Genomic DNA, 20056 nt, shown 5'->3' with positions numbered 1-20056 from the left:
GCCCTGCACCAGGTGCTGTAGCGCCTGCTTCTTGATTTCAATCCCAACTGCTGGCTGGCCCTGCCAGCGGAGGGAGCGTTGTGGTCTTCACACGATGGAGGCACTCCGGCTGTCGGAGCTGCTCCATTATCGTTCCATTGGCAAGATTTTTGTTTCGTCCAGGAGGATGGCTCATATTTGCAGTACCAGGTTAGCAGGGGTGGTGTTGTGTTTGGGCGATTCCGAGTTATTTGAGGATCTGATGCCATGACACACACCAGGTACCTCGAAGAGCCTTCCCACCCCATGTCCTCTGCACAGGACGGAAAAATACCTCAGTGATACCCGACCGTGATGCAGCTTTTCTAACACACTGTGGAGGAGGAGCTGAGTTACAAGGCTCTTCTTTGCAAGGCTTCGCTGGGGGTGGGAAGCACAACAAGGCACGCAGGCAAACTGACGCCTTTTTGATTCTTCACCATGAGTCACTGAAGATGGTGCTGTTTTTCTTTGATATTCACAGCATTCAGATATGTATTCCATACTTTGTTTGTGCTTCCCTCTTACCCCTTAATTATTTATTCAACAAATGTGTGATGAATACACTTATTCATCAAATCTATTTTGTACCTACTGGTACCAGGCCTTGTGCTAGATGTCTTGGATATAACAATGAGTAAGGAGGAGAGAATCTACCGTGTTCTACAAATGAACAAACAGGTATGTTACGATGAGAAATGGTCTGAATAACTATGGCTGTAGGACAGAATAACTGGATCAGAGGAAGTCGGCCTGCTGTAGCGGGTGTGTGGGGAGGGCCTGAGACAGCGACGCTTGGAGCTTGAGACGAGACTTTCCCTGGCACAGGATAAGTACAAATGGGATGGGAACCAGGTGAAGAGAAAGGAAGCTGGAACTGTGCTGTGCAGAGCACGTGCCTGTGACGAGATAAGGGACCTGCACTGGATTGAAAATCTCTGAGCCCTTTTCTTCTCAAGGAAGCCTTACAGTGTGTGTGTTTTTTAAAGTCAACAGAACTAAAAAATATGCTTAAGAACCTAACCGGTTTACAGGTTTTTAAAACAATACCCCGTTGCAGATAGGCACCCCAAATTTCCCAGGGTAAGACAAGTTTGTGGACTCTATCGCTGGCCTGGAATGCGGTGAGAGAAAACGGTAAGAGGGTGCGGTGCGGCTCTAGGGGTTGGCAGGGGCCACGTCAGGTCCCACCGCACAAGGGAAGATCGCCCCTTCGCTGACATGCTGTCAAACACAAGTGAAAAAGCCAAGTGAGCCCTTCAGAGACTGACCGAGTTTCAGCATTTGAAATGGACGTGGAGGACAAGCGAGCTGCACCGAGGCGGGGGTGTTAGGCAGGCCCGTGGGCCGACTCGGAATTCAGTTATTGGCTTATGCACCCCAGCTGGATGGCCTGTAACTACAAATCACACATCAGGACGTTTGTATAGCATGACCACGTGTTCATTCTGCAGAGGCCGAGGGCCACAGGTCGAAGACCGGTGACCCACAGGCAGGTTTGGTTTGACTCACACAATACTGAAGAAGAAAAATCATCTTAATTACCAACATTTACAAACCAGGAAAATCAGGCAGAGCTAGGCTTGCATTCCCACGTCAGACTCTTCAGAAAAGGAGCGTGCTTACCCAATACCCACTACCCCTTGATGTCTTCTCTATGACTTGAATATCACTTGTGGGTTAGGCTACAGTCACACGTGACTGGAAAAGCGCAGTGGTCTGCTAGAAAGCTTTATTTCGTGCTCACATTGCACGTCCATGGTGGGTCAGCTGTGGCTGTGCTCCACGTCACCTTCCCTTCCGCACCAGGCCCAGAGCAGTCTGCGTGGAGCGGTCTGTGCGGTTGAAGCAGGGGAAGAGGGAGCAGGAAGGAAAGTGCCCTCGCTCATAGAGCCCCTTGGCCAAAGCAAGTGGCAAGGCTCAGAGGAGGACAATGGGGAAGGGAAGGGAAGTGTAATCCGCCACCAGGGAGAGGCAGCCAATAAGTTATGCGGTCTACCACAACCCATTTGCCGAATTTAGACCAGCGACCTAGTCTACACAGACATTTGAGATTGCGACTGCCTTGGCCTATGGAACTTGAGAATTCAAAGTTTTATCATACCAGAAGCATGAGTTACTCTAAAGCTGACCATGCTACAGCTGTCCCCACTGTATCCATCTATCCATGTAAGCGTTTATCTATATGACTGTCTGTCCATCTGCCTTGAACGGGTTAAGGTTTCACAGGTTTTTCCTTAGAGACCCTTTATTTACTTGCTTTAGGCTTTCCCCAAGGCAAGGTACGTGATGGCTGTGTCAGCAAGCCAGGCCGTGAAGGGTCTCTGGCTCTGCTCTTCCCTGAACCCCAGCACTGCTGTCCAGGGGTGGGGTGTGCCCCCAGGCTGAGCCATCTGTGTGTCTTGCAGCAGAGCTGGACCTGGTAAAACTGAACCATTGAGAACAAGTAAATGATCCAGCATGTTTATGAGAGCCTCTGTACACCCAGCCCTGCTCTTGGAACTGTGGGAAAGCACAGCCCTTGTTCCTGAAGAACTCTTTGTCCAGAGAAACCCTCTGGGACATAGACCCGAGAGCTGAATCATGGGACACTCATTTAGGTTTTATGAGTTGCCGTGCGGGTTGGCGTGAGCAGGGAAGGCTTTCTGGCGAGGTCAGAATTATGAGGGCCTTGACGTAAGTAAAGGACACTGAGCCTGAGTTCAAAGTTTCAACTGGTTTCATCTAGATCAGGAATTTTTGGAAGCACGGTGGGCATGTGTTTTCTTACAGAGTTGTTTAAATACCTCTGAAACATACTAAAAGTTTTCTACCCAAATTGACATTTTGTCAGGACTTGGCTTCTGAATTGTGAAACTACAGTGACTCCACTGAGCAGCTGCGGAGCTGGCTCTCTAGCGCCTCCTATAGCTTGGTGTGTGCAGCAGCAGTTTCCTCTCCTGGAAGCTTTAGATTTGGACTCCTCACTGGGCTTTCTGTGTTCTCATTTTGAAGGGAAGTGGGCAAGAAACGAATGTATCCTGTACCCAGGACAGCATCTGAAAAGTGGCAGGCACTGATATGTGTCAAACGAGATGGATGGATGGATGGATACTTGGGTTTGGAAAACCACACCATCCATCTTCTCATTCACTTCTTCCATCTTTCGCTGGGCACTGAAACAGGATGAAAATGAGGTAGTTGTTTTGCTTGTCATAAAAAGAAAGAATTTAAAGATGATTTCATTTTGCTTTCTTCCCCTTCCTCCAATCGTACCTAACGGAGACTGGGGACAGAAATGAGTAAAGCGGTTTGGGTTTTAGAAGCAACAGGCAAAAGATGGACGGTGGTGAACAGTGAGACGCATGCTTGTCCAAACATGGCCGGGGTGGCTTTATTCTAAGTGTTATCACAGAATTTCCGAACAACATTGTCACTTCTTTAGATTTTAAAGAGAATTCAAAACTTGTTTTTCATCTCAAAACTCCTTCTTAAAGAAATGTTGGCCGTCTTTTTTCAAACTCTGTATTGTACAAACAAAGCATCTCTGCAAGCTGGATGTGGCCCAGGGGCTTCTAGGATACAATTTCTGCACCTTCTGGTCTTTCACCAATCCCACAAATGCTTTGCAACACTGAGGGGGAATTTTTGAGGAAGCCAGTTTTTAGAGATTTGGATCTCCCGTCTGGAGGAGAGGAGACTAATCCGACTTTTTCATACAGATTAGGATTCACCAGTTCTCCACACACTTGCGTGGTTTCTCAGTGGCCTGATAGACAGGATGGTGCGGATGACAGTCACGGCTATGGGCAAGATGCCGCACTCAGCAGCATGACTGGTGTGCTGTTTGCTTGTACGGTCTTGGATATCTGGACCCAGTTATTTTAGACTTTGTGGCTGATGACGGGATTGTATGGCTGGAAAGGGCTAGTGGAGGATAGAGGCACAAGTTCGTCCTCAGTGAATGAAGTTATTAGAAGCAAAAGCTGTGCTTTCCTTTGATTCTCAATGTGCTTGATCCTGAAAACGGTGCCCACGAGGTGCAGAGTCACGTTTCCCATTTACTGTTCCTTGCCCTCTGGTATTTGAGTCCTTCACTCATGTACTGAATACGCACTTACTGAGCATCTACGTGCAGAATGTCAGCCAGTACTCCTGGTGCCGTGGATGCAGCAGACAAGGAAACACAGTCCCCACCCTCAGGCACTATGTGGTTTAGTACGAGAACCTGGTGGTGTGCGTGCGTCATGGGCTGGAATTCCTGAGTAGCCAACAATGCATCACTTTTTCCCCAGTGCTCAGAACCATCCCATTGCTTGAGTTAGATTGTAGAGGTGGCAGTTGAGGATATTTGGGGAAACTAGGCAGGGAGATCACCTATTTCTCTGGGCTATCCACCGGATATTTTACGGTGGCCCTGGAGGGAAAGCCCTGACAGTTCTTGCTTCTGGGGTACCTCCCACAGCCTAGTGTTTCTTTGAAACCCCTTTATAATCCTCTCAGCAAGCTCCTCTCTGCTTTGGAACACCTTTGGGATTGGCGAGGAGTCGCAGAATGTGCTGTTGGAAATGCAACCCTTGGGGTCTTTATTCCTTAACTCAGAAAGCACCAAGGAATAAAGAACACAATTTATTCACTGCAGGATTGCCCAGCTGTACACATTACTCACAGCTATCAGTCAATGAGCGTGGCAGATATAATGGTAAATTTCATTTTGATATGTTTTGAATGGTCTATATTTCATTAGCAGACGTGTCCAACCCATGGCCTGCGGGCCACAGGCAGCCCAGAATGGTTACAAATGCGACCTGACACAAAATTGTAGATTTACCAAAACCCTTTTTTTTTGCTCATCAGTTTTTATTAGTGTTTGTGTATTTAATGTGTGGCCCAAGGCATCTCTTCTTCTTCCAGCGTGGTCCAGAGATGCCAAAACGCTGGACACCCCTGCAGAAGGCCTACTACTAAGGATGTTTGTCAGAGTCTATTCTGTTATTTATTTACATATATATTTATTTAGTATTGGTGCACGGTTAGCTAGAGCTAGGTAACCAAGCAAATTACACCACTGTCTTTTGTCTCTTACTAAAAGAGCTCCTGTTAAGCTTGGCTCAAGTATTAATGTTAGAAAAGTTTATTTCTGGACTATTTGATCATAAATTCATGAAAGAGAAGCAGTGCCATGTGACTAGGAAATCATGTACCTTTTAAAATGCCAGCCAGAATCAAGAACACTAAGATTCACTCAGACAGAAGTTAGTTTTTGGATCAGTGGCTTCTTCAGAGTCAAGGGATGAATTATCACTCTTGCGACTTTTATTTCTGGGCTTCTCGCATATCCCTGTTGTGACCTGATGCTCATAAAGGCAAGCAAACAGCTTTTTTTGTTTCTATATCAGTCTGGAGGGAGCCCAGGAAGACACCAAATGAACTTGTTGGAACATCAGGATGTCATGGCCGTATTTATTAACAGAGGAAGGAAGCTGACTGCTTATGCGTTCGATGAAGGAGAACCCTCTTAGAAATGGTGGAACAACTCTGCACAGTATATTGTTGTAACTTGGCAATTTAATAGTGATAATATATTTTAATTTAACAAAGTCAGGAATTTGATAGGAATATAAAGTTGAAAAACAGCAAATATCAGGAATCTATCATCAGTTCATTTTTTATAGTGATGTCAATCAAGAGCTTAAATACATTTGATAAGCCAGGAGGTCAAAGACTGTATTAGGAATATATAACGTATGCCTCCAGTTCAATCCATGCAAACACATATGTACATATACACACATATGCAAATAAAATCTTGATCATCCTCTTTTGGCTACTTCTCTGATTAAATTTATGAATTTTTGCTTGACCTTTAGTATATCCTTGAAATCAAATTTTCAGGTACATACACGTAACATTTAGTACCCAGACAAGTACACTTCATTGACTTTCTAGTTCAAGATAAACACATTTTTGTCAAGGACTTTGAGCCAAAAATTCATTAGCCTTAGATGGGAAGTGAGGACACCTGGACTCTGATCCCAGTTTTACAGAGCGGCGCTTTGGGTGTTTTTGAAAACCTTTTGGTGGGGTGGGGTGGGGCAGGGTCAGGGGAGGAGTTATAGGGTGATTTGGGTGCATGGGGTGGGGCTCACCCATTCCTTTGAGACACCATACTCATGCGGTCTAGCCCTGTTCTTTACGCAGTCGCTTGTCTGTACCTGTGTTCTGCACTGATATTGAATCCCTCCCGGGAATAACTCATTCCATTTGGCAGTGATCTTTAACAGACAGGCCACACGTATTGCTGAACGGACCTAAGCACCTGTTGACTGTTTATGTGGGGACTGTCACCACCAACAACAGTACCTACCGCCATAAAGCAGTCATGAGGACTAAGTGATTTAATAAATACAGCGCACTTAGAGGGGTCTGGCATAGGATGTCATTCCAATTTTAGCAACGATGGTAAGTGCCACTGTCACCACTGCCGTCTGCCAGGCTCGCTCTCGGCTAGGAGAAATAGTAAAAGAGCCACGGCCCCTGCCTGCGTTGAACTGATCACCTGGTGTCTGATCGCAAACTTCAGTGCCCACCAGGCTAGTCAGAGCGCACAGCTACAAGAGGCGAGACCGACCAGTGCCTGGAGACCGCGCACCTGGCTGCAGAGGGCAACAGGGCCCTGCAGGTTGTTGCCAACTCTTACTTTTCAAGAGAAGGTAGAGATGTGGGTTACTATGTGAAATCTCCCAACTTATAATTGAATGTCAGTTAAAAAAACAATCGCATGAGGGCTAAAAGCAGTGGCAAGTATAGATGCCCATGTACAACTTCTAGGCAGGCTGGCCCCTCCCTGTAGTCCAATTCTCCATTTTTCTGGCGGCGGGTGTAGCCCAACCCAGATGTGAGCAAAGATAATTGTCAGTTACTTTCGTTCATGGCTCCTGCACGAGATGCCCAGAATGTATGGCGGTTGGGAGTGTGCAGGGCAGGTCTCTTCAGTGGGCACGGAGGCAGAGACTGGTCTGGTGAGGGGGTCAGGGCGGCCAGAATGACGAGCAGACAGGCAATTACCTTTTGCCAGAGAACACAAGGACACTGTAGAGCACAGCTAGGTGAAGAGTTTAACACAATTTATTTTATGCTTAAATAATTGACTAGGTCATCCAGTGTATGGTTTTTCATACATAATGTCATTAGAGCGATGTGTCAATGAATGCTGATTTTATATGAATAGAATCCACAAATTATAAAGAATTTCACCAAAACCCAAATAAAAATGCCCTTGAAAACACGGCAGCCTTATTAACCTAATATGACACTGCTATAGAATGGTTACAAACGATTGGCTTACTGAAAGGTGACTACATCTTAGAGCCCGCACACGATACAGGAATAATTTTACAGCGTGCTGCCATTCTACTTGCTAAGGGTTTCTGTTCAGTCCACTTTAAACACCCCCGACTGGGGCCTCTTATGAGCACCATCCACCTCTAAAGCAGCAAGCATTACCCCCTTTGAAGCACTAACAGAGAGCATCCCCCCTCCCCCTAAAGCAACTACTGTATAGGGTTTTTTTTTCCATTTTTAGGTCATTTCATTGGAAAATTGGCAATAGCAACAAATATTAGATGAAGGGCTTTGTGTGTACAGATAAAATCTTCTGTGTTGCAGTATGCTGTAGTGTTTGCAAAATTGGAAAAGGTTTAATCAAAATAAGGTGATACACATGCATCAAAATATTAGTATTCTGAAGAAAAATTTTTTTCACAGAGCTACAGAATTCCTCACTTGGGGAATCATTTAAATTTGCAGCAGATTTTAAAGATTTGCTTCTTTTTAAAATCAAGCTAGCAGTTTTGCATATACAAACATTATAATTGCTAATATACAAGAATCAGTGAAGACCCCCCCCACCCCCCAGAACGCCTCTGTCCCCTGCTAGGGTGAAGTCACTTGAGACCTCTATTATGTTAAATGCATTTGCAATATTCTGTGTTCTAAGAGGCGGCGCCTTATCAACATTTATTCTATTTTTCTGTTAGAATTTATACAGTGTTATTATTTACAGCAAAACTATAGATGTTTTAAAAAAGAAACAAGTAGTGTTTATACCCTGACAGTTTGGGTCCAAGAAAAATAAGGCGAGCTGTTGTGGATTTAGTAATTTTAGTGTTTCTCTGTGATCTCATCAGTCCATGGCAGGAATTTCTTCCTTTTGTGAATGACACCAAAGTACTGGAGATACACTGTAACGGCATGGCTTCTTGTATATACACTGCATTGCTAATTGCACACCTGCCAGTTCGGGAATGAAGGTGGATTTCCATGCTCAGTAAATTGGCTCATGCTAAATTAAAATGTGGGTGGTTTTCTTTTTCTTCTCTTTTTTCTTTTTGTGGAAAAAAAATCATGCCATTAATGTGTGGAAGCAGCGAACACACGCACCCTTCTCCGTGAATTTTTACTTCCTGCTGATGTGTCTTTCACGAAGTTCTCAATACTGGCAGTAAAAACACATGAGCCTGTGGAAAGACGGATAAGTAGGTAGTGAGTTTAGCTTGCTTTTTTTTTTCTTTCAAAGCCACCTTGCCTAAGCCTCTCTTGTCACTCAACAGAAAAACCTCAGATTAGAATGCGGGCCCTCTGCTTCCTAATGGGGCGGTTTGGAACGGTACTTGGACTCGGGCTATGGCTAGCTGCCTCAGAGGACAAGGCCCTGAAAAGTGGGCTGCAGTTTGTTGAAGGCAAGGACCTTCTCTCAGTGATCTTCTGACCTCCATGTAACTTGTTTACTCTGTTTGTGGTTTTAGAGACTGAGTAAGAAGGACCATTTTCTAGATCTGTTTCTGATGCTCAGGTCACTCACTCAGGTACTCCGGAGAGCTCCGGGGGCCTCTGTCTCACCTGTGACATGAGGCCGACAGAGGTGCTCTCTGATTTCCACCAACGGCAAAGCATCGGGTGAGTCAGGTTCATGGGCACCAAGGGCCAGAAATTCAGAGGCAGGATAGAGGAGCTGAGTCGTGGCCGGGTTTTGTGTCTTACCCCCCAACCAGGGAGGACAGTGTCACTACTTCCTGACTACGAAATTGCTTTTCCGTATGCAAAATAACACGAAAGACTATCGTCAACCATTGGAGGAAATACTTCCCTCTTCCTGCCCCATGTCAGTCATGAAGGAATAAATGAAAAATTTTTTTAAGTTGAGGCTCCTCTAAGAATGTCTTACCTTGCTGGATAATACTTTCATAAAATATCTGTTTTATAGCCAGTCTTAGTACGTAAAAAAAAGTCAACATTCTTTGGCAAAGGCTTTCATACTTTTGTGCAGTATGTGTTGTTCTTGGTATGAACTTCTCCATAAAACAGCACTATTCCTACATGCACTTCCTCCTCGTTCAGTGTGGAAGGCGACAAACTTGAATGCCAGCCTGAGAGCAAGACATAGTCCCTACCGAAAGGCTGAGAAAAAGGGAAGAACTCTGGGAACAAGCCTGTTCACTGACACGCGAGCCGCAGACTGCTCTTGTGGGTCTGGGAGAACCTACAGGTTGTTTCTGTTAGGGCCCAAAGGTGCTCCCAGTGACCTTGACGTTGTTTACTTTTCCTGGGAGTTTCTTTCCCTTTAGATGGATCACCCAGGACACCCTGGCTAGGTAAACAAGTTAATTCAGCACTTCCTCAGTCTGCTCTACGGTGGTTCTGGCTCCCTTTTCCGTATTAAAAGTGCTACTGACCTCCATGCCCCAGGTCACTAATGCCTGGAGCCAAGAACGCCCAAGTATCAATTCCTTCTGGGGTGATTTCAACACCTGCCCCCCCATGACTCTGCAGAGGCTCTGGGGAAGGAAAGTGACTCATCTGGGCAGGACCAGAAGGTGTGCACATCGGAGTAAGAAGATCAGGGTTTTCTCACCTCTCTTTTTACATTATTCCTAATCTTCCAGGCACCAGGCTTCTTAGATGGTCCTATAATGTTACCCCAGTGCTGTGCTCTCAGGCTGTTTTCTTAGGGAACAGCCTCAGCAACTTTTTCTAATCAACACCCCCAACCCCTGCTTTTTACAGCTCAATTGATATATAATTTATATACCATACAGTTCACCTACTGTAAATATATAGTTTGATAATTTTTAGTAAGTGCATGTAGATGAGCAACCCAGTGGAACTTATCTTGTTTTTTACTTTGTCTCTTCCAAAAACCAATCTAACTTCCAAAGCTAATCTTGCAATAAGCAAGGTCTTTCTCTTACCACCCAGTGCAAATGACCATTATCTTTCTAGAAATAGTGGGTATGTTTCTATGATCTTAAAATGGTATTAATTATCCCCATTTATATCTAGGTATGATTTGGGTAGTGGTTTAAAAAAAGTTGGGAGTCAGTCCCCCTTATAAAAATCTCTCCTGTTCTCAGTCACGCAATCAGAGTATGTTGGCCCCAGCCATACCGGGTGCAGAAGGGTCATTCACTGGGTAAAAAAGTTTATGCCAAGTTGCACGAACAAGCATTGGAGCCCTGGCCAAGTGCCTGTTATAAAATACTGACACTGTATAAACTGTGATAAAAGCGACATCTGATGGAAAGGTATGAGAGGGCAGGATCCATCAAGATGACATTTCAGAAAAAGAACGAGTCACCTTCCAATTTATGGGTTCAGGTAATAGATTCCAGGGAGAAATATTTGCATTTAGGAATCTGTCTTTGGGTTTTGCAGGCCTTTAAAACACAAAGGTAATAGAAACCAAATCAAACGGTTCATCATTCCTTTTAGTCATTTCACTATAATTCTTTTTCAATTTTAAGAAACACTTTGAAGTATAGAAAAGCAGCTAGTCAATGGATTTTCATGACAGTTTATAGTCCACAGAGGAATGCTGTCCTTCCATGTCACATCTGCAAGTCAGGAGTACATGTAAGCTACAACCAACCTTTCCTTGTAGGTCCACATCCCAGTGGTTATGAGCCCCTCATGCTTAGAGCCTGAAAAAGCTCTCTGCAGTTCAGCTCAAAGAACCTCTTCAGGCTTAATGCCCACTGCTCTCCACTGGAAAACCTTGCTTCCCAATCTCCAGTGGTTCTCACACTTGGGTGCGCATTAGTATTATCTGGGGAGACTGAGCAATTCCCAGAGTCCTGGCCATATCCGATACCAGTTTATTTAGAATTTCTTGAGGTGAAACCAGCATCAAAAGAACCTTTAAAGAACTCTAGATGATTGCAGTGTTCAATCGAGTTTGAGAACCAGTGTTCTGGAGGAGTGCTTCTTGAAGTTTAAGGTGCATGTGTATGATCTAGTACATTGGGCTAAACCCAGAGATTCTGCATTTCTAACGAGACTCCCAGGTAATGCTGATACTGCTGGTCCGTAGACCACACACCAGCAGGATCTAGAGGATCAGACTACATGTCATCAACACATTGGCTTCCAACTCCTTTTTATATGCTCATAAGCTTGTATCCACTTATATTCACTTTCCTAATATTCATCTGTATCTAACCCCCTCTGCCTTTCAGGCTGGTTTCAAACGCCATCTCCTTGAAAGTGCAGACTGCTCTCCTTAATGAGATCCACCTTTGCAGGTTAATGCGTCCCCACCTTTAAAGACTTAGCTCTGCCCTGGCTTAAGGGAAACCCTTCCCGATACACCTTCCCTAGAGCCCACTGAGAACACAGGGCACTCGTTACTCTAGTCCTTCCCTTCTCTTCCTAACCACCTCTCTTCCTTCTGCTTTTCACTGGACCCTGGACTTTGTATGTTTAGCCCTTGAACATTTGTCTTGTCTCTTCCCTCCTTGCAGGGTGAGAGATCCAGAAGGGCAGGGGGCCATGGGGATTTCATTCACGATGGCCTATCTATCCTTTTCATTCCAAGCCAATTGGAATGTCGAGTAATTTTTGAGTGGATGCATGAAACTAGTCACCTCTTTCCCTCAGCTATAGCGCTGCCCTGGCAAGCATGGGCGTGGCTGCCGCTCTTGGCTTCTGCATGGCTGTGAGATACGGGGCACCTCCCCTCAGAGACCTGCTGGGATACGGCTACCCTGCAGTCCTCTGCAGCTTGTCTCTTGGGCCCTTCCCTTGCCGCGGCCTCCCTGGTCAGCCCTCCAGGGGCACGCGGAAGTAAATGCTCTATAGATTATAGCAACCTTCAAAATGAACCTTTTTTAAAAAAAATAAATGGAGTGTCTTTTATCATGTAGACTAGGAAGACGTTTACTACAGGTTGCCTTGTATTAAGTTGGTCAAAAAGTCTTCAGGGGTGTTTTTGTAAAATAAAAGACATTTTTTTTTATTTTCACCAATTACTTTATTGATTTGGATATTTTGAATCTGTCAGCCATCTCCTGTTATTGGCTTTCATGGGTGGAGGCCAGGGTGCTGCTAAACATATTTTAATGCGTAAGGCAGCCCCTCAGCAAGAATTATTGGCCAAAATGTCAAGGGTACCAAGAAACTTCAAAAACCACTTCTGCCACGTTCAATCACAGCACCTTTGCGATACACCGCACAAGTCTTTTTTTGTGTGTTGCATTTTTACCTTTCTTGAAATAATAAAGCATAATATATCAAAAATATTGTGTATCTTCTTCCATCTTCAGTATTAAAATGGTTGCATAAAAATTCACCAATCTTAATGCATTTTTAAAGAATACAGATACGACAGCTGTCACTATACAATCTAACAAACTATTTTGAATGAAGTTAAAGACAACTAAGCACTACAGTAACAGACATCACATGAAAACAATAAGCAAACTTTTTGGCCAGCCCAATACAAACTTTGACTTACAGTTTGCTTTTAGTTCTTTAATAGTCATCAAATACTAATATTTAACTATTAGTAAGTAATACTTATGAACTAGGTACTGGATAAGTTTAAATTTCTTGGCTTTTGATATCGACTATAGGACCTTGGGTAAGTCATTTAACTTTTCAAAAATTTCATCTCCTCATTTATAAAAAAGGATGGCAGTACTTAACCTTATAGTATTATTTTAGGCATTATATGAGAAGATGTATGTGCGTGTATATGTATGTATATATATATATAAGTGACCTTACCTAGTCTTTGTCATACAATAATAATTTGCTAGAATAAGACTATTATTCATAAATTCTGAAAGCTTGGTGTAAGAGAAAGGGCACCAGGCAGACTGTCAACGATCCTGAGTTCAAGTCCTGGCTCTCTCAATCATGAGCTGTGTGACAGCAGAAATGGCACAAGACCTCTCTGAGCCTTAGCAAACAAAACAGGCCTGACTTGCCTCCAGGCTCGTTTGCCAGACAACACAAGAAGAAAATGGAAAAGCACTTTATAAACTACAAATCACTCCATACTACGTACAAATCTTTACAGTGCGTTTAAGCCATTGGCTTTTCCTTACATTAAGATAGAATGGCTGTGACTCAACACTAGAGAAAAGCAGGTCCAGGGTTCAGACAACTCAGAATTCCACTGGCTCTAAATGGGAAGTAAACATTTGATGTCACCATCTGAGACTCAGTGCAATTTGACAGCATCCCACTTGCTTAGTTGTTCTGTTATTATTTTTTTAAAAGAGCAGCCAGCGGGGCTATACCGATTCTCAATGTATTTGCAAATTGGTTTCTCCCGAGTGCACATTCAGTGTCTTGCACTGCCAAGGAGTTTCCTCGGACTCACTTCCTAGGCTCACGGTGGAAGGTAAATACCACCTGGAGGGTGAAGTGAGGCCTGCAGTCACATCACCGTTCTTGCCACCTGACACATAGTCAGGTAGAGAATGTATTTGCAAATACATTCTCAGTGTATTTGTGCAGCATCTTTCCCATAGCTGTGGCTGCCGTCTGCACCATCCTCACTGTCCATCAGCAGGTGCTTAGGTCCAAAAGAAAATAGAAAAGCCCTTTATAAACTATAAACCACTACATACTATGTACAAATCTTTACAGTGTGTTTAAGCTATTGCCAGACAACACAGGAAGAAAGGTAGACTCGGTGTGTTATTTTCACATTCATATGAATTCTCCTACCTGAGTTTCTCTCTCCTTTGAGCAGTATAGCATTGTCATACAGTTTTTGGTGTCATTTATTCATGGATATTAGGTATATGTTACCCTAGAAAAATGGCTTGGCTAGTGGAGGTGACTTTTCTGGTTTATTCTCATTGGCATCCGATTCTATGACTTAGATATTAATCTAGAAGGGACATACTAAAGTTGACTGAACGGTCTTCTATTTTCATTTATCACTTAGAATTGCTTAAACAGATCAATTCAGGTCAGCAAACTCATGCTGAGTGTTTTATTCACCTGCTACATAATGTCTTTCATCAAATTTAGCTTTAAAACATGCTAGGTGTGTTTATTCTAAATACCACTACACTGATGTCGTCCTTAATTCTCTCAGCTCTTACCCTTGTCATTCAATAAAAAGTATCTCTCGATTCCGCCCACCTTTTACCAGCCTCACTGCCCAAGCTAGGCTCTACAATAGGCACTCTCCTCATGCATTATTGCCACTTCCAAATCCTTCTCTGTCCAGCAGCTAGAGTGAGTGATGCGGAACATAACCTGAATCACATCTCGCCCTTGCTGAAAACCTTTAATAGTTTCCCACCATTCTCATCTTTGCAAAGACCAGAATTTTTACAGAGAGTCACGCAAGGCCTGAATACTAAGTTCTTTCCTACCTCTCCAGATACAAGGGCAAAACTCTTCTGTCGGCTACACTGACCTGTTCTCAGTTTCCCTCCTCCTTGCCTTGGCAGAATGCTCCTGCTGTGCCTAGAAGGCGACCCCAAATGCTATCACACTTCCCACCCCTCACCCAGCTGAGTCCTACTCATTCATTAAAATTCAAACATTACTGTCCCAAAGAAAGCCTTCCTATTACTCAGACCCAGGGCAAGTCTCCGGTTCTGGCATTAGCCTCATAGGGTTTGTGTACCTTACTTTTGCCATTTTTAATTCATGTGACATTGGGCAATTTTGGGACTGTTTCCTCAACTGTTAAATGGGGATGATACGGGCACCTGTCCAAGACGGTGGGTTGAGAGAATTAAATGAGCACGAGTGAAACAGTTGGCGAGGATGTGTAGTCAGTATTTTCTCCAGAGCACTCTACAGTTCTTAGTTTCCTCAATGGCCTTAAATACTGATGCGATTGTTAGACACGATCGGCCACCATCATGTTGCCTAGCAATGTTTTCTCAGTGCCGCCACAGAAGAAGTGAATAAACAAACAGTGGTGAGGTATTTGGGGGAAGAGGGATTACACGTTTATTTTGGCTTTACTCACAGTTACTGCTCATGAAACACAGGCTAGATAATTTCTCAGTTCCTCACCTTCGCACTTTAAATGCCAGGGCTCTGGGGAGCAGCAGATGCATGGATGCAAAAACTGGAATCTGTTTGCTCTCTTTGCTATTTTGATCAGTGGGGCTAAGAGAACCACTGGTGAATGGCCCTAAAGAAATCATCCTGATTTACCTTACGGACGTAAGGCGAAGTGTTCAAAGCTACATCTGTTTTTTTCCCCCCACGTTGCCTTTCTAATGGCGGCTATTGTAGAAGCAAATAGGACAAAGTCAAATTGAGCAAACAATGTTAAATGAAAATACTCTTATCTACGAAGAAAGGTTGAGACAACTGTAAACATTTTTACTTCAAAGAAGTAGTACCATTAACCTCCTATTTAATTTGGTTTATATAAATTAGTGTGTCGGGATTTCATTCATTTAATTTAAACTCGGCAATCGCTACGTTTCAACCAAAGTTACAATCTCAGATGCTGATCAGCTAAAATGATGAAAGTCTGGGTCAATATAATTCTGAGTATATTTGCAAGAATTACTCGCTGCCAAATCGTCTTCCTGTTTGATTGCACAACGCCACTGCATCTCATGCTGAGCCTTTGCTCTTAGAGGGGACGCAAAAACTGCTTTTTTACATTTGCTTGTGCAAACGCCATTTACATTTAAATTCCTGTCTAATCTGTGAGGAAGTGAACTAGAGTCAAGTTTTAGTGCGTGTGAATCTACATAAACATAAAAGTAATCCCAATAACTTCATATTGGACATTCAAGGCTGGAACAGAGCGAAACAGAGAGGAAGGGGGAGATCCAAATTATTTAGTGGAATCGCTTATTTGGCTTCATGGGGAGTTAACTCCTACTCTTGTTGAGATGAGCGTGCTTATCGCCTTGACTCACCGTTGACTGTTATGAGTGGCTCTTCTTCTCCACGGGGCGGATTTCTTTCTTTGTCTTCACCTTACAACCTTCTCCCTGCTTCAAAGGAACGCACACATTAAGGTTTCGTGGCAAAGGAGTTTTAGTTAGAAAGCAGTTCCCACTCTGGTTCCTTCAGGCTGGATTAGGGTAAGTGAAACACAGTTCAAAGCACTTTGTCACTTCATGTCCAAAAATACAATCTACTTGCTTTAACCACACAGCTTAGCGTCATCGAGGCAAGCGAGAGAGCGCCACCAGGAACAATACGACATACCTGTTCTTCACAATAACTGAGTAGGTTAGTGATGGGTTGAAAAAAATGAGCAGCATGTCCATTTCCAGTAGTAAGCTAGGAGAAAACATTGCTAAAGCTCTCCGGGCACCAAACCCCCAAAGATAAAAAATATTAGTTAATTATCACTTATGCCTTTTTCAGCCAGCAGAATTTTAAGTGATCTGTTGTAGCAAGACAAAGTTCTCAGGGCAGCACTAATCACAACCACTGCCATGGAAATGGTTGATCCAAGGAACCTTTTTGTTTCAAATTTGTGGAATTACCACCCCCTCCTTCTACTCTAGACCAAGCAGGCATCCATTTTCCATAAAACAAGACCTCTCCTCACCAAGCGCTGGGGACACATTTCTCTGAGAGCGAAGCTTCTGTACAAATGCCCAGCTGTTGCCCCGTTTATAATGAACAACACAGTTGGCTTTCTATTCTGATTTAGTCCTTCTGAGAAATTTTTAGTTCACTTGTTTCTTCAGTCTCACTTGTGACAGGCCACTAAAGCTTCTGGTTTTTTAAATGAAAATGGTAAATATCTGAATAAAGGGAAGAGGACATCAGCAGAAATGTTTTCTCTAGGAGATGGAGACTGAGTTTACCTTAGTCTACTCGCACATTGGAAACGGGTGGTTAGAATTCCTCCCAGTTAAGAGGGAGGAATTCAGATTTCCTGGTAGAATATATTGTAGAAGGAAAATACACTGATTTGATACGTGGGCCGTGACCTGAGCTTCTTGCCATTCGAACATTTAAAGCCTGTGCCTTTGCTGGAAATGAACGCCCTCCCCAGGTGACCCCGTCCACGCCGGGGCCCAGGCCGGCACCGGGCAGCGGGGAGGCGCTGCTGAGGGGTTCGGCGGCGGTAGACGGTTTTTACTTTCTCTGGGAAGCTCGTGCCGGTGTGTTCTAGCCTCCATAAGTGAACGTATCTATGAAATCTCTGAAGATTCACAGTAAGAGCAGAGAATGTTAAAGAATGTTAGGAAGAAAAGTCTTTTTCTTTGCCCCTGATCAAACGCACAAGATATCAAAAGCAGCCAGTGCTCAAGCTGCCGCACGGCAGAGGCCAGCCTATTAGCAGCATAGTCCAGAGAGTTCACAAAGCTTCCGGCCTCTGCTTTCTCTCTGGCAGTCCCTCTCCATTACCACGTCATTATGCCTTCTCTCTTGCGGGACAGCAATTCGTCTTATTACTTTCCGGGTGATCTGTGGGGAGCAACAGTGAAAAGCAGAGATTTTCCTGTTTCCCGTTCCAAGGGGTGACACGACAGCAAACAAACAGAACATCTACATTCCAAGAGAAGCATGAAACCCCAAAGGTGATTACTTTTCTGGTGATGAGGGTGCCTTCTTCATCAGTGAACTGTTCTTCTGTGACAGATTCACCAGGAATGTTTTTCGCTTCCTCTCCCTAAAGGGTGTGGCAGAGAGATTAGCAACTCATCAGGAGAGGCGCCACAGCACTCCCTGCACCACACGCATGCTCTGTGGGGTGTCGGGAAAAGACGGCATAGATCCTCCTCGCTCTTCCAGTGCCAGGGGAAAGCGCTGCCCACCCACCCCCGATGGTTAGTTAGCAGTCACCCACATTCAAAGCGTCAAGCCCATCACATGTCCAAGGGCGATGGTTAGCAACAAACTCCAAGAAGGCTTTAAAAGTGTAACTGTAGAATTTACAGTTAGTCATTGCTTTACAAAGATACATGTATCATTGGTTGAAAATCACTGTAGCCAATGAGTAGGACTCTCGTTACGGTACATCATCTCCCTTCCAGTACAGCGCATTCTTGTGGACTGTCTTATGTCTAACTTGAGTTACGACAGTGCCCTAGTTGGGAATTGTATTTATCACCCTTTGTTAGTTTGTTTAACTTAAACTTTTACGTACTAAGGGTGATACATACATTTTTTGAAGCATGTGAGAAATTTCAAGAAAAATCTTACTTTTTTAAAAGACTGAGCCTTTCATAGTTTCTCAAAGAAATGAAACTAGCTGTCTGATGAAGTACTTAGTTTCAAGTACTATTTCAATACTATTTTCAAGTGAAGGGGTTCTGTGTGATGATTGTCTAATTCTCCTATTACCACAAATCAAAAAGAAAGAAAAGACATTATAAGAGGAATTTAAGATAGTATCTTAAGTTAGCGACTGGTATCTGGTTTAGAAGAGGAAATCCTGTCAAAAGACTTTCCTCTAGTGAATTTTAAAAAATGGACTAAAATTTTCAGTCTCCAAGGTGGGCTCATATTTTCCTGCACATAGGACGTTTGGCAGATTCAGATGGCTCCTTAGTATCTATTAACTCTCTAATTGTATAATAATAAGAACCACATGGAGGGAAGAAAACAGCACTGTGTTTTGCAACATAACCTTGGGCCCTGACACTCGAGGTTAGCGCCGCTGCCAGTTTGGAGAGCAAGGGCAAACGTCTTAAGTACAGGCCTAGTCTAGAGACACGTTTACTGATCTGTCAAACCAAGTTCTGTTGAAAAGGTGACCTGGAAAATGCTATATGACCGAGCACAGAAGTCACTGTGCACCCGTGGGCTTTCTTTAGGAAAAGTGGCAGATGGTGAAGAAGACTGCTTAACTTCTGGGACAAGACTGCACTTCCAACGCTACCGTCATGGAAAAGGGAGCTCTGAATATCGCGCCAGCGGATGGTGAGAAAACTCTGGGATGGCTTTATGTCGCAAGGGGTAGGAAGGCGGTTCCGGTTTAAAGTGACAGTGCAGAGACGAAAACGCTGTCTTCTTTTGCTAGCAAAATTCTGTTTTCATTCTTCTTTGCTGTTATGAAGTGACTCTGTATTCTTACAGCTTGTGGGCTTGCGGGCTTTGACCGTGTGCGGGACAAGGACTGGTTTCGCCTCACTGTGGTACGGAGGTGGGATGAAAAGTGAAAGATGTTCTTTGCTGCTCATGTTTCGTTCACCTCGAATCTTGCTTATGGTTAGTTCCGATTAGTGCAGTTAACAGAGGGGAGGCAATTGGAAAAATGTGGCGGTCTTATGTCTAAATGTACTAAAATCTATGTTTTTATGGGAATATTATTTATACTTAATATTTGTTTCAGATATTTGGGAAAAACATTAATTTTAAAAGTAAAGGCATGAAGATGGTAGAAAAACCAATAAAAGATCATGACAGGTTTCACTAAATATGAATAGATGAAATGTTCTTGGAAATGTCCAGCTTTGAAGTATTAGAGGATCCCAGAAAAATCCAATAAAATACAGTCCTATTGGATAGATCATGAATGGACTCTTTTGCAGTAAAATATTACTAATTTTTAAATTGTTTGGTCAGTCCCTGAAAGAGATGTGAAGTAGATGTATATATAAGCATATAATGAATACATAGAAGTATACTGATTTCTATTAATAGCCTGAGAAAAAAGCAAAGTCCTACTTGTAAGTAATAAGCCATATATGTTGTGGAGATCGACTCTGGTATGTAGGCATTTTCATTGTTTCCTACTCAAAATTCCTACTGTTTATGTATAATTAAAGTTATAGGTATATCTCTTCATCTTAAGTGGCCATTAAAATAGTTAATT

At 43.5% G+C, this 20056-nt stretch overlaps 1 protein-coding gene across 24 annotated transcripts in view; it reads right to left on the bottom strand.

The window, feature by feature from the left end:
• Positions 1-7419: 7419 nt before the first annotated feature.
• Positions 7420-20056, bottom strand: part of ANK3 (ankyrin 3) — a 328888-nt gene continuing 316251 nt past the window's right edge. For 22 of the 24 annotated variants that reach the window (XM_037062711.1, XM_037062709.1, XM_037062714.1 and 19 more), the window contains one exon: positions 16753-17908. In XM_037062711.1, coding sequence (XP_036918606.1) covers positions 17651-17908 — 258 coding nt within the window. In that variant the 3' untranslated portion in view covers positions 16753-17650. Of the gene's footprint in view, positions 8517-16190; positions 16269-16752; positions 17909-20056 lie in introns of those variants that run through there. The other 2 variants (XM_037062727.1, XM_037062715.1) reach the window with 2 other exon arrangements.

The sequence above is a fragment of the Sturnira hondurensis genome, unplaced genomic scaffold, assembly GCF_014824575.4.
Source record: "Sturnira hondurensis isolate 20B ecotype Veracruz unplaced genomic scaffold, ASM1482457v3 Scaffold0014302, whole genome shotgun sequence".
Classification (NCBI taxonomy): domain Eukaryota; kingdom Metazoa; phylum Chordata; class Mammalia; order Chiroptera; family Phyllostomidae; genus Sturnira; species Sturnira hondurensis.
This window is presented reverse-complemented; position numbering and strand designations above follow the sequence as displayed.